At 42.4% G+C, this 13,608-nt stretch overlaps 1 protein-coding gene across 1 annotated transcript in view; it reads right to left on the bottom strand.

Annotated features, from left to right (window-relative positions):
* ITGA9 (integrin subunit alpha 9) overlaps positions 1 to 13,608 on the bottom strand; it is a 228,183-nt gene that overhangs the window by 77,230 nt on the left and 137,345 nt on the right. Inside the window, exon 17 of the mRNA XM_081931017.1 lies at positions 8,898 to 8,974. Within this exon, the coding sequence (XP_081787143.1) occupies positions 8,898 to 8,974 (77 nt within the window). The remainder of the gene's footprint in view (positions 1 to 8,897; positions 8,975 to 13,608) is intronic.

A 13,608-nucleotide genomic window follows, 5' to 3' on the forward strand; every position in this document is an offset into this window, starting at 1 on the left:
TTATCCGGGGCATGATGTCATTGGGTATGGATTGCCTGCAGTGATGTATGAACTGCACTGCCAATGTGGTGCCATCCTGCCTTAGCATCTGCAGTTCATTAAACAGGAAGTTCTGCCGTCATCAAAATGTGTTGGTTGAACTGCATTGTTCAAGAAACAACATGACCCATGCTTCATTGGGACACAGACAAACAGACAGGCACATACACCGTCCTTAAGGAATTGAAGATGTAAGCAAAACAGCAAATGAAAGAGGGATATCGGTTTTATTTTATTAACTGATTAGCATTTATGTGGGCAGCCTAGTTCCTATCAAGGGGGAAGGCTGGTTCGCATGGCCACTGAACTCCTTAGCCAGACTTATTTTAAGTCTGGATTGCTCTGTGCACATGTGAATATTGTCTAGATTATCTCTGCTTAGAAGAGGTTTCGCTCAAGAATTTGACTGTCAAAGCATTCCAGCGGGGCTTATATTCCAGTGGGCCTTAGGCTCTTCAAAACAGTGCTTTAGACCGTGATAAAATCTGTGCTTACAAAATCAAGTTATATAATAGCACAGGGAAAAGGCAAGGAAATTTGTCGTCTGCAGATTTTTTGGTTTATCCAGGGCAAAACTTAAGCAGATGACTGCACAAGTACACAAAATCTCTACGTATAAATAACATGGCGAATCAACATGAATTAGCATGTACTCAAGAACACCCAGTAACTGGAACACTTGAGATAGCTGTTATTTGTGCTGTTATAACCGATAAGTTAAATCAGGGCTGGGGGAACTGGTTTTGACTGGAATCCAGAAGTGGCCAACCCTTCACAAGCAATTTTGCTTTAAAAAGCATGTAACAGGACAGAGCAACATGAATGGGGATGGAACCAACCTGTGATCAGAATGGATTATTTTCTTCCTCAGGGGCTGATCTCAATACTGACTTCTTTGTTTGGGGGCTTTCTCTCGTGCTTTTTATGGGAATCAAAGTGCCTCTCCTCTTTGTTCCTTGCTTGTCCAGGTAACAAAAACCCATTCCCTCACCCCACAACATCCTTTCAACAGCCCCACAAAAATGCAGAGAGGGCAGACTTTCAAAGGGAACAATAATAATCGAGAAATTCTGTCCTCTGATTCAGTTCAACTATAATGTGGATCTCTTCTTTCTTACGAAACGAAACAAAATCCACTACTGCTAGTCAACTGTAAGGTTAAAAACTGTAAAATCTAATATGCTACGGCAGTTTCTGCCTAGGGCTTATTCACAAGGCCACAATAATCGTTTAGGATGTCATCTGGCTCAATTCTTGTTAATGGGCTTTTGCTGTTAACTTGAAAGAAAAACTTCCCATTAAGTCAATGGAATGTGGCCACACCCTTGATAACTAAATTGGTGGTGTGCAAGACCTTTCACAGATCAGCTGTCATCAAGAGAATTGCCTTGGCAAGTGAAAAGACTAGCTGCCAATGGACACCGGGTTATCTATTCCTAATAGCTATCTCCTTCAGTTATGTGCATTACGCCTACAGACACATTTTGTTACATGACTCTTTAGCTATCTCAAAACAGAATTCGCTCTCTCTCTCTCTCTCTCTCTCTCTCTCTCATTGGCAATTAGAAATCTAAGAAAAACCCACTCTGGTTTGTCTCCATGCTAATTAAGAGCATTTATATATAGCTGTATATTTCAAAGCGTTTTCCCTTCCACTTCTTTTTTTCGTCTGGGAGACTCATCACCCAAAGAAACAAAACAACAACAAAAAAAGACCACACCAACTCAAATCGAACTCATTTGCTTTGTGCACAGCAGGATTTCCTTGTGGGGTTTTCTGTGGCTTTGATTCATATCATTTGTAGTAATTTCTGTAGCAGTACACTGGGTGGTTCCAACAACCCTAACTGTTTATCAGGCAGATGTTCAATGTAAGATGTACTTCAAATGTGTATTAAGACAAAGCCAAGTTCCTCTATTTGATTTTTTTGCTGCCGAAATACACTACAGGACCCTGCCCTTGCTGGAGACCCATAGAGGTGAAATGAAGTGCTCGCCTCCTTTTCTTCCCTTTGGCAAATGACTGTATCATCGAAATGGCGACAAGATTGCACTGGCCTATTTATTCTGAATGTTTGTAAGTGATGCCAATAAAGGTTTGATGATGATGATGAGACAGACTAATGTAATATATGTATAAGTTGTTAGTGCATGAAAGCCTGGCAATATTCATCCCATGAGATATATTCGAACGTTCCTTGTAACTTCCAAGAACATTTCAATACCTCTACTGGCATAACAAAATGGATTAAATGGTTTCAGATTTCTTTACTCTGCTATAGACTTTAAATAAAAATAAATCTAAGGTCGTAAAAACGTATGATATCGGTGTTATGTACTGAAGTTCTCACCCTGGGCCAGCAGGGGGATACTGTAGATAGTTATGCAAATGAAGGATCGGAAGGGACGTTCAGTGATTGGATAGTTTGTATGCAAATGAAGGATCGGAAGTGACGTTCAGTGACTGGCTAGTTACAGAAAATGGCTACTGTTGCATTCTAGTGGAGCTCTATATAAGCAGGCTGACTGAGCTCCTCAGTTCAGTTCTGTTCCAGCTTACAAATAAAGAGCTGCTTTGGAGAAATCGCTGTGTCGTCTGCTATGTCTACCCACTAGTCAACAATCGGCATCATGCAAATCTTTAGCTTCTTTTGATTCTTAGCTTTCACCTTTAAAAATGCCAGCTCCTAGGCCTTGCAGTTGCAAAGGATATGAATAACAATATGCCAACAATGTATGATAAAATATAAGCAGCTGTAGAATCCATAGGTAAAGAAGTTAAGTTGACTAGAAGAGTTAAAAGGGAGGACCCTGAAAACTCACATGCTTAATGTTGGTGACAGAATTCAACTTTGGGGAGCAAATAAATTTGATTTTAAAACAACAACTGCAAAGCACTCAAAGCCCTAACAACAGGGGCTCAGAATTTACTGTTAACTGTAAAACTGTTGTCATCACATTGCTCCATCATGTTTTCAGTCCCACGTGTGGACATTCTTGATACCATATTGGCTCCTGTGCATCTTTTTGTATTATGTTTGCAAATAAATAGTGCTGCTGACCGGACTTGTAGCTGTTGCTTGCTTTAAGGAGAAATTTTCAGGAGAGGCAGTCTTAATAGCAGCCACAACATAGTTAAGAATGGTCAAAGCATTTCACGAACATTATCTTTGAAAGAGGAATCTCTTGGAGCACTCCCTGAGAATAAGATTTTCAGAAATATAAGTTACGGGTTTTCTCTCCCCACTCCAAAACTTCTAAGTTTCAGTAGGTTTGGAAAGCGCAAGTAGGAGATAAACTGGCAAAGAAGATGCTCCAGGATTTTGCTGCTATTCTAAATCTAACCTGATCCCAGGGAAAGCTTGCACAACTTATGAACCAGCAATCCAAACATAAATGTGCTTGACCAGTACTGGGTGTTGCAAAATGCTTGATAAGCCTTCTACATTTTTGCAGTCCTGAGCGGGCTAATGAGTTCATTAAGCATTTTATGGCTAAAATTGTGCTTGCACACAAAAGCAATTGTAGCAAGTCTGCCACCTATTTTCTGCCTCTCGGGGAACACACTTTTTGATAGATCACATTCTGCATTGTTCATCACATATGGTAATAATTCAACCATGTGGTGGCATGGCTCAAGGCTATGAAATGAATGGGCCCTGGGGAAGATGGTACAATTCCTAGTGCATGCATAACTGCCATACTGTCCCTGCAATATAAGGTTTGCCAAAGAGAGCATTTAAACTCCAGAAACAGTAAATCCAGGCCCATTTGATATTGCACAGGCTGAAAATTTGTGATGAAAGCCAGAACACCATAAATGCACAGTTGTGCTTGGCTTTTTGTAATATAAATCTGACTCAGTAGATTTGATTTTAAGCATCTGCATAAGCTTCGCTTACTAACCTTGCATATAGTCAACTTATATGAAATTTGAAATTGGGATTCTTAAAGGTCACCTGGTGAGCTGAAATGGAAGAACTGCTGTTTGAGATTTTTTTTTTTTTGCACTATACATTTCTTGGCTAAAAATATCTGGCTTGGGTATAGTTCTTTTCTTGACATAAATCACTTGCTACTGTGCAACAAATTCTTTATTGCAACCAACAGTAAACTTTATGAGCTTGTATTCCAAGATTGCCATCTCTATTGGAGTGGTGAACAGCTTTAACTTTTTTATCATTTCCTTTTCCTCATATGGGCATCTGAATGGGTTGTGAGTTTTGTTTCTGGGTAGAGATGGGCAAAACCAACCCATCTCAGTTCAGAAATGGTCTCTCCACACATACCCATACCTGAAAAAATGGTTTAGAGCCACAGATTATAATTTCTTGCCAGCTTTACTTAGAAAAAGTGAAGCCCCAGGCACACACCTCAGGCAAAAACCAATACTTCATTAAGGAAAAGCCTTGCAGGGCCTTTTTAATATGAAAATCAAGAGATCTCTCCCATCTGTTTCTCCCTCCCCACCCCTTAAAGAAGGAAGCAGGCTGGTGGAAAATGAAACCCATTTAAAAATCTGACACAACTTCAAGGGGGTTGGGCCCAGTTCAAAAATGGACCACGCTTTTAGAGCAAAGTCCCACACGATCCCGTTTACCAGGCCCAGAGTCAGCTCCTGGCATCTTGCAGCAGTTGCCAGAGCACCCAGTAGCTCAGAATCAGGAGCGATATTTGCCCCAGATTCCCAACAGCAGAAACTAATGGACATAATTTTAATTTCCTTCAGTGCCCTGGAGTGAAATTAGCTCAAGCACGCTGGGGCACTGTGGGAAATGAAAATGGCTACACCCAGCCATCCTTGGAGACCAGGGCCAGATTTACATATAAGCTAAACAAGCTATAGCTTTGGGCCCCACTCTCTTGAGGGCCCCCCAAAAAAATTAAAGGAAAAAAATGGATGTAAATTTCCAAAATATAAGATAAAAAACAAATAAAATAAAACCTACATACAGCAACAGTGTTTGTGTTGTGTAGGCTCCTATGATCTAAGTAATGGGCCCCGCCTGCTAGCCTGCTCCCTAAAATATCACTGGTTTGCTCATTTCTATATACAGTGGTACCTCGGGTTAAGTACTTAATTCGTTCCGGAGGTCCGTTCTTAACCTGAAACTGTTCTTAACCTGAAGCACCACTTTAGCTAATGGGGCCTCCCGCTGCCACTGCACCGCTGCTGCATGGTTTCTGTTCTCATCCTGAAGCAAAGTTCTTAACCCGAGGTACTATTTCTGGGTTAGCGGAGTGTGTAACCGGAAGTGTATGTAACCTGTAGCGTCTGTAACCCAAGGTACCACTGTATAGGGTGCCTACATTCTGCATGTGCAAATGGCTCTAGATACCTATTAGGTCCATAAATTACCACATAGCATATATTAAACACAAAAACCAGTGACAATTCGTTGTTGGCGAAGGACAACTGGACATATAAAGGGCCCCATTACCTTCAGTAGCCTAGGGCCTCATCAAACCTAAATCCGGCCCTGATGGAGACATAGGAGCCAACTTCTAGGGACCAAGGTTCCTTCACCACCAGAAGCACCCATAAAATATTTGAGGGTGCCACCCCACCGCCAGTTGATAGGCATTGCCATTCAAATGGTGTGTGCGCGCTGAATCTTGGAATCAATTATGCAGCATGGGACTCCCCACCCCCCAATATTTTATTCAAGTTGGCATCTCTGCTTGGTGAGTTTCTGCAGCTACTGCCTGCTGGGGCCTATCAGTGAAAGAGGGATCCCACCAGAAGGCAGTATGCCCAATACGCCATCAAACCTGGAGCCAGTTTTGCACCAATCAAACAACATCAAGAATGAATTTTCCCCATAGCATTATTAATAATGGCACAAGTTTTTAACAGGTGGGTGGATTATTTTACACAGTAAAAATGGACATTGGGGTGGGTCTCAGTTCTACAGAAAGGCAAATGAGTGGCACATATTGGCATGGGAATAAACGGAAACTCCTCCACAACTGTTAAGGCAATCCCAAACAATTTTATTTTTTTAAATGAGGCTTTTGGAGTCAGCTGGCATTTTCCCCACAAGAGGGAAATAATGTGCAAACTTATCTGCCAAATAACACTCAATATTTTAATTTTTTTAGAAAGAGAAAGATTGCATTTTTATGAATTGCAAATTTGTGCAAATTTAATCAATAGATTAATCAGCTAAAAATCTGATGATTAATCAATTACAATCCTTTAACTAGGCTGCAGCTCTAATCTTAACACAAATTAATCAATAAATTAATTAACTAAAAATCTGATGATGATCAATTACAATTTCTCTCACTTGGTTGCAGCACTAATCCTAATGAACTAGCTTTACTAATATGATTGTTTCTAGGACATTCGTTTTATATTTCTCAGCTACCTTTCAAGTCTTTGTTGTTCTGCTGAAAGGTAGGGTCTAAATGTTTTTCATGTTTATTTAGAAAAATCTTGAATTTACCATGCATTGATTTTCTTTTGTTGTGTCAGGCATGAAGGCAAAATATACATATTTAAAATGTATAGATACCTTCCCCTTCCCCCAAAACAGACTGTGACAAAAAAAATTAAAATATTAAGATTTGCCCATTTATCTTCTGATCCAGCTACAGATATGGGTAGTTGGATGTGTCTGGTTGTAGGATGGGAATGTGTAATCAATTACACTCAAGAATTCTTTGAAATAATGCAGCGCTGACAGACATACACAGTTGGACGGCCATCTTCATCTGCAATCCACTCCTGTCCACTGTCAAGTCCACGCATCTCACTATCAAACAAAATTCACTGGCCAGAATTGGCAGAAGTAACCAAAGTCCAGACTAATTGGCTCCATCCTTGAGACACCAATTATCTGCATTAGAAACAGGAGCTGGTGGATTAACACAGCGCCCCTAATTTAACAGTGGAATCCTATGCATGCTTATAATAATAATAATAATAATAATAATTTATTATTTATACCCCGCCCATCTGGCTGAGTTTCCCCAGCCACTCTGGGCGGCTCCCAATCAGTGTTAAAAACAGTACAGCATTACATATTAAAAACTTCCCTGAACAGGGCTGCCTTAAGATGTCTTCTAAATGTCAGGTAATTCTTTATATCTTTGACATCTGATGGGAGGGCGTTCCACAGGGCGGGCGCCACTACCAAGAAGGCCCTCTGTCTGGTTCCCTGTAGCCTCACTTCTCGCAATGACGGAACTGCCAGAAGGCCCTCGGCGCTGGATCTCAGTGTCCGGGCTGAACGATGGGGGTGGAGACGCTCCTTCAGGTATACAGGACCGAGGCCGTTTAGGGCTTTAAAGGTCAGCACCAACACTTTGAATTGTGCTCGGAAACCAATGGGAGCCAATGCAGATCTCTCAGGACTCAAAAGAAGGCTGTTTACTCCGAGTTAAGTGGTTATGGCAAATTAACCTCTCTTGCCCAGATCCATCCAACAACATTGGATTGGGCTCAGCCCATATTTATAGATATCCACACACTTGGACTCCAGAAATGCTAGCACTATAATTATTACAAGAAACTACAAAGGAATGGCATCTTGTGAATCTAACACTAACTGAGAAGGAATTCCTGCACCGCAATTAAGTCCTCCAATTTCCATTTCGGGATTCGGCGTTCCGCTCCACCCTCCACCCCACCCCCCAATGCACATTATTTGCAGCAATGCAAAAAGCTTGGCATGGTACGGAGGGATTGCAAATGAATGACAGCTGGAAGATAGATTCTGAAAGGGTCTCTGAATACTTGGTGCCAATTGGCCTTAGAGCCAATTGTCGGCATTTGCGGGGGGTGGGGCAGAGGAATATGCTGGGAAATAAAACTCACTCTGGCTTTAATGACAAGAGCAGGGAAAGTTTAGGTAGCTAAAGAGGAAGAAAAACCGCTTTCGAAGTTCTCCCATCAATAACCGTCATTTATAACAAGTTTATCTCCCATCCAAAGATCACTTGCACTCCCCCTGTCTTCATAAACCAACACACAGTCCATGCGCAAGTCTTGTTCCGGCCTCTCCCCCACAGGGAATGCACAAGCCATGCGAGGAGCCCAGCCGCTCTGCTTTTTCTATTAACACTCCCGGTCAAGCTGCACTCCTTCTCATGGCACCGCATGGAGTGCTATTCCATTTATATAGTCCTTCAGGGGGGATTTACTCTCCAGCTGCACTGCTAGAAGCCGCCTGCCCATTCTGCTCCAGGGGTGGCACCTGTCCATTTTCCTTTTCTGCCTGCTTTATTTTTTAATAACCAAGAGGGGCTCTTTCCGCCCGCTGCCCATATCCCTTTTCACGTATGCAGTGCCACGCAGGCAAAACCATTTTGTGCGTCTGCCTTTTTTGCTATTGTTATATTCTGAACATGGCCCCAGACACCACTCCTCTCTTCCCTGACAGCTGCCGGCTGCTGACAGACCTGTGATCAAATGCACACAGGTTTGGGCAACGTGGCTGGCGCAGTTGCAGAAATGTATCAGTAACTACATTCAACCATGAGGAGGGGAGACAAATGGAGAAATCATACCCAAGCACGTGAAATGTCTGAGAAGCATTAATAAAGAAACATAAAGTGCCTTGGCATTCTTTGAAATTAAAGGTGGCACACAAATAATTCATAGATAGATAGATAGATAGATAGATAGATAGATAGATAGATAGATAGATAGCATGGGGTGCAGTTGAACCAACAGTATGAAATATCCTGCAAACAAAAAGTTGGGGAAGGGAGGAATTAAAAAGTTTAGCTGTAGAGTTTTCTGAATATAGAGTGTCCTCTATGCATGTAAACATAATTATACAGGTCCTGTCAGTTTAAACCAGTATTTCCCCCCCAAAAAAATGAATCAAGCATTTAAAGGTGGCACTCACCTGGATAGGAATAGTTTCCCCTGAAGGTTAAGATCAGCGGCACAATCATCTGACTGACAATTCCTCTCAAAAACCGTCTATGAGAATTAAGAAAATAACGTTACTGGGGAGGGGAAAACAAGAAGACCAAATAATCTCTGTTTGATATGCTGCGGGGTCTACTTTTGAAAAATTAGATACAGTGGTACCTCGGGTTAAGAACTTAATTCGTTCCGGAGGTCTGTTCTTAACCTGAAACTGTTCTTAACCTGAAGCACCACTTTAGCTAATGGGGCCTCCTGCTGCCACTGCACAATTTCTGTTCTCATCCTGAAGCAAAGTTCTTAACCCAAGGTACTATTTCTGGGTTGGCAGAGTCTGTAACCTGAAGCGTCTGTAAGCCAAAGCACCACTGTATTGCTATGATAGATTTTGTTGTGTGAATGGTGCCACAGACCCTCTGGGCGGGTTACATGGAGTCCACGGAACACCACTTATGAGTCACTGTCAAGTTGTGCTGACATAACCAAGTTAAAAAGCAAATGATAGTTTGAATCAGCCTTAACACATGGTCTGAAAAAGAGTTTGGAGATTTGAAACCTCAAAAATTAAGGCTCATAAAAGAAGTTATAAATAAAAAGCATCTCTTTCGAACTTATCAAATGCAAAGCATTACACATGACACTCTTCACCTTTCCTTGATAAGGAAGCTTCTCCTTGCGTCCAGTGATGGCAAAGGACCAGATGCTTTTTAATGCACACACTCAGACTCTTTTGCAAAGCACGTCTAATAGAACACATCCCATGAATCCCAATGCAAGCACCTGATTTCATCTCACTGACCACAAGTAATTAACATTCCTGAACACTTGACTGGGATTTAACTACAGACAACAGGTTACAAGAAGACAAAATAACAGGCAGAGTACTTCCATCGAGAGTCATAGCAGGTGAAGTAAATGGGGGTGAATTCCTCAGGAGCTATAAATGTAGAAGGAGGAATCCTACTATTAAACAAAGCAGCCGTGCTCTTGCAAGAGGTGAACAGGAACAGCTGTAAAATTCCTTGACCTGCCAGGAAAATGTTCCATTTCATGGGGCGAAGGGTCAGTATTGGGTAGCAGAAAAGGGGCAACCCAGGAACAAAGCCCTATGCAGCCAAACCAGGCTGCAGCGAGATAAATGATAAATCAGAAAAGGAGCAATGCCTTTTCACCCTGTGTTCACCTGGTTCATGGTGATCCGCCTTCTGAATCCACCACCCTCACAGGGGGTGCACTGCGGCACCCCCCAAAATGTCTGCCACTTGACCAGACACAGCCACCTGCCCTGTGGCATACACAAGGGCTCACAGAGGCCCCTTCTGCCCCACATTTTTCCTTTTTCCCTTCTTCCACACCCACCGAAAGCTCCAGGAAGCAGAAGAACCATAGAGGTGGAAGCGACCACAAGGGTCACCACAATATTTGAAGGCGGGGAGGTGCTGGTATTGTGTATACCGCTGAGTATTGCCAGAACAAAAGCACTGAAAAGGAGCATAAGTACTTCATGCATCTCATTTATAAGCACTTGACTTGGTTACAGGAATGTGGCCATACAGCTGAACCTGCAGAAAGCAGTTGATGGGCACTGAGTTTGACTCTATTGGTTTGCCATGCTGCTGAGTTCCCACAGGGAACTAAATTGCACAGCTGATCCCTGCAGAAAGCAACTTTGCCAGTTCTGTGCTCTGCATTTTGCCGAGACTTTCAGCTTGTTGGACCCTTGGGAAGTGCTGTGCAAGGGCCTTGTTTGATAGGTGGGTGGAGCAACCCACCTGCCCATCACATGACCTCTGTTAGAAAGGAGAAACCAAAAGCCGCTGCCCCAGTCTGTATAAGTGAATGGTTTTGCAAATACACAAGTCACATTTAGCATAACGGCAATGGCCGTTCTGTACGGTTTTGTTGCTCAAGTTAATTAACTGCAGACCTTTCAAAGTCAGAAATGCTTCTAGACACTTTCTTGTTCAAGTCATGACTACATTACTTCCAAGCCTATCAGTCTGGCTCTCCCTCCCACATGCAGGCCTGATTCATTAAAGGACAGACCATTTGAAAGCCCAGTTCAAGCCAATTGTATTTCAAAGCTGGGTGGGATCATGTTTAAATTTCCTGGCATGGGAAGGGTCTATTTCACTGCCAACTTTGGGTTCACTCTGACCACCGAATTCCAACATGAGAAGCCAGGCAAGTATATGTGGGTGGGTCTGGATGCATTAGGGATTCCACTCAACCAAAGTATGGGGGGGGGGACCATTATATTCAATTAGACCAAAAGGGAGGAGTAGGAGAAAGCAGTTTCCTGTAATAAAGGCAAGATCTGTATCTTGGACATATTGGGAGTAACACTGACAACTTCTCCTCTGCTCTACCCAACATCAGAGGACATTCTCAGCATCACATAATTTTACTCCTACATGTCGCAGATGTTCTGAAGGATAATGAACAATGCTATGCCTGCGAAACTGGTCGCTGCCTTCCCTACCCCTCGTGAAATTCCTCTGTTGCCATCCTGAATGATATCAGGGCTGGTCTACAAAGCGTCCTATCTGCTCCCCAGCCGCTTCCTCACAGAGAGTTTCCACAGTGTGCTGTAACCTTTGGTTGCTGTGGGACTTCTCCCTATTGTGTGGAGAGTTTTCTCACCATCCTCAAACCTGACGCGGTGCTGGCTTAGGAAGCTTTCTGTATGATAAGGAGCAGCCGAGCCGTAACCAGTGTCTAGCCTGGAAGACACATCCCACAAGTTCACCTCCCTGACTGTAAAACTACAGCAATAATAAAACAAATAACCACGTGCCGCTCTTTCATGAGACTCAAAACCATCAGACTGAGGCTTCCACCTCCAAGTTTTTAATGTGTGACATTTTAATGTATTTTTAATCTTTGTTGGAAGCCGCCCAGAGTGGCTGGGGAAGCCCAGCCAGATGGGTGGGGTACAAATAATAAATTACACTGGTTTCTCGGGTTACATACGCTTCAGGTTACAGACTCCACTAACCCAGAAATAGTGCTTCAGGTTAAGAACTTTGCTTCAGGATGAGAACAGAAATTGGACTCCGGCAGCGCAGCAGCAGCAGGAGGCCCCATTAGCTAAAGTGATGCTTCAGGTTAAGAACAGTTTCAGGTTAAGTACGGACCTCCAAAACGAATTAAGTCCTTAACCCGAGGTACCACTGTATTATTATTATTATTATTATTATTATTATTATTATTATTATTTCTGCCTAATGGAAGGCACAACCCTAAATTGATTCCACACTAGAATAGCCTTTCAACCAGCCTACTTGGACCTTAAGGACATCTGTGGAGGCCCCTCTTGCTCAAATTCAGGTGGTGGCAAGAAAAGAGCAGCCTTCTCAGTGTTGGCCCCTTCCCTTTGGAATGCTCTCCTCAGGGTGCTCGCTTTACAACCCTTTGGATGCCGGATGAAGATTTGCCTTCTCCTCATACTTTTTACTATCTTAATAGATTTAGCTGCAGCAGTAGCAGGTTGTTTTTTGTTTTGTTTTTTGTGCATTAGAGTGCCATCTTGCTCAGCCAGTAATGTTAATATTCTGAATGGGGATTTTGTGTTTAGTCCTCTGTTTAAGTGGGAAAGTTGTCATTGATGTTGATTAATGTGTTTCAGGAAATTGTTCCTTGCAGTGTCGTGTGCAGTTTTGCCTAGAGGCTTCTTGTATTAGGTAATACCTAAATGCAAAAAATAGTAATAATAGCATCCCCAATCCATAGTTTTTGTGGAGCAAAACAACAAACACTGTGCCAAGTCTAAAACCTTACAATTCCCCCCCAACATGTTTAAAGTTATTTCATTTGACTTTGGTTTACAAAATGACAGGCTGTAAGAAAAAATGCCCAGTGACAGCAGCCACGTTCCTCAGGAAATGCTCACACACTTCTGCCCTCTGGCAAAAGTGGGATTCAGTTAAGATTCATTTACTTATACCAGCTCGAAGCAGCTATTTTTAACAATATGAAATTTGGAATACAGATGGGAGACCACTCTTCTGAATAGGCAGCAAGTGAATACCCAGCATCTTATTCATCATAGTTCATTCTGATCATCTGCTTGAAGGTTTCTTTTTTTAAAAAAATAGTGTGTAATATACGGTGGTGATTAAAAACAAATACAAGTTATGGGGCAGGGGGAGGTATTTGTGCAACCACACGTATGCAGCAGTAAGGACTAGAAATATTGTACAGTGCTCAGAAAGACTGAATGCAAGCTCTCAGACTGCCTGTCCCTCAATAAATACATGATTGCAACAATCTCCTTTCTAAATCTGGTGTTACTTGGCATGGTATTGAAGTTCTCACCCTGGCCACCAGGAGTATCATGTATATAGTTTTCACTCAGGTCCATGTCAGTTACCGTATTTTTTGCTCTATAAGACTCACTTTTTCCCTTCTAAAGTAAGGGGAAATGTGTGTGCGTCTTATGGAGCGAATGCAGGCTGCGCAGCTATCCCAGAAGCCAGAACAGCAAGAGGGATCGCTGCTTTCATTGCGCAGCGATCCCTCTTGCTGTTCTGGCTTCTGAGATTCAGAATATTTTTTTTCTTGTTTTCCTCCTCCAAAAACTAGGTGCGTCTTGTGGTCTGGTGCGTCTTATAAAGCGAAAAATACGGCACTTTAGGCGGGAAACCCTGGATTGTTGTTGCTACAATGTTGACAGCTGGCTGCCTATA

The sequence above is a fragment of the Podarcis melisellensis genome (assembly GCF_964234715.1).
Source record: "Podarcis melisellensis genome assembly, chromosome: 12".
Taxonomy (NCBI): Eukaryota; Metazoa; Chordata; class Lepidosauria; order Squamata; family Lacertidae; genus Podarcis; species Podarcis melisellensis.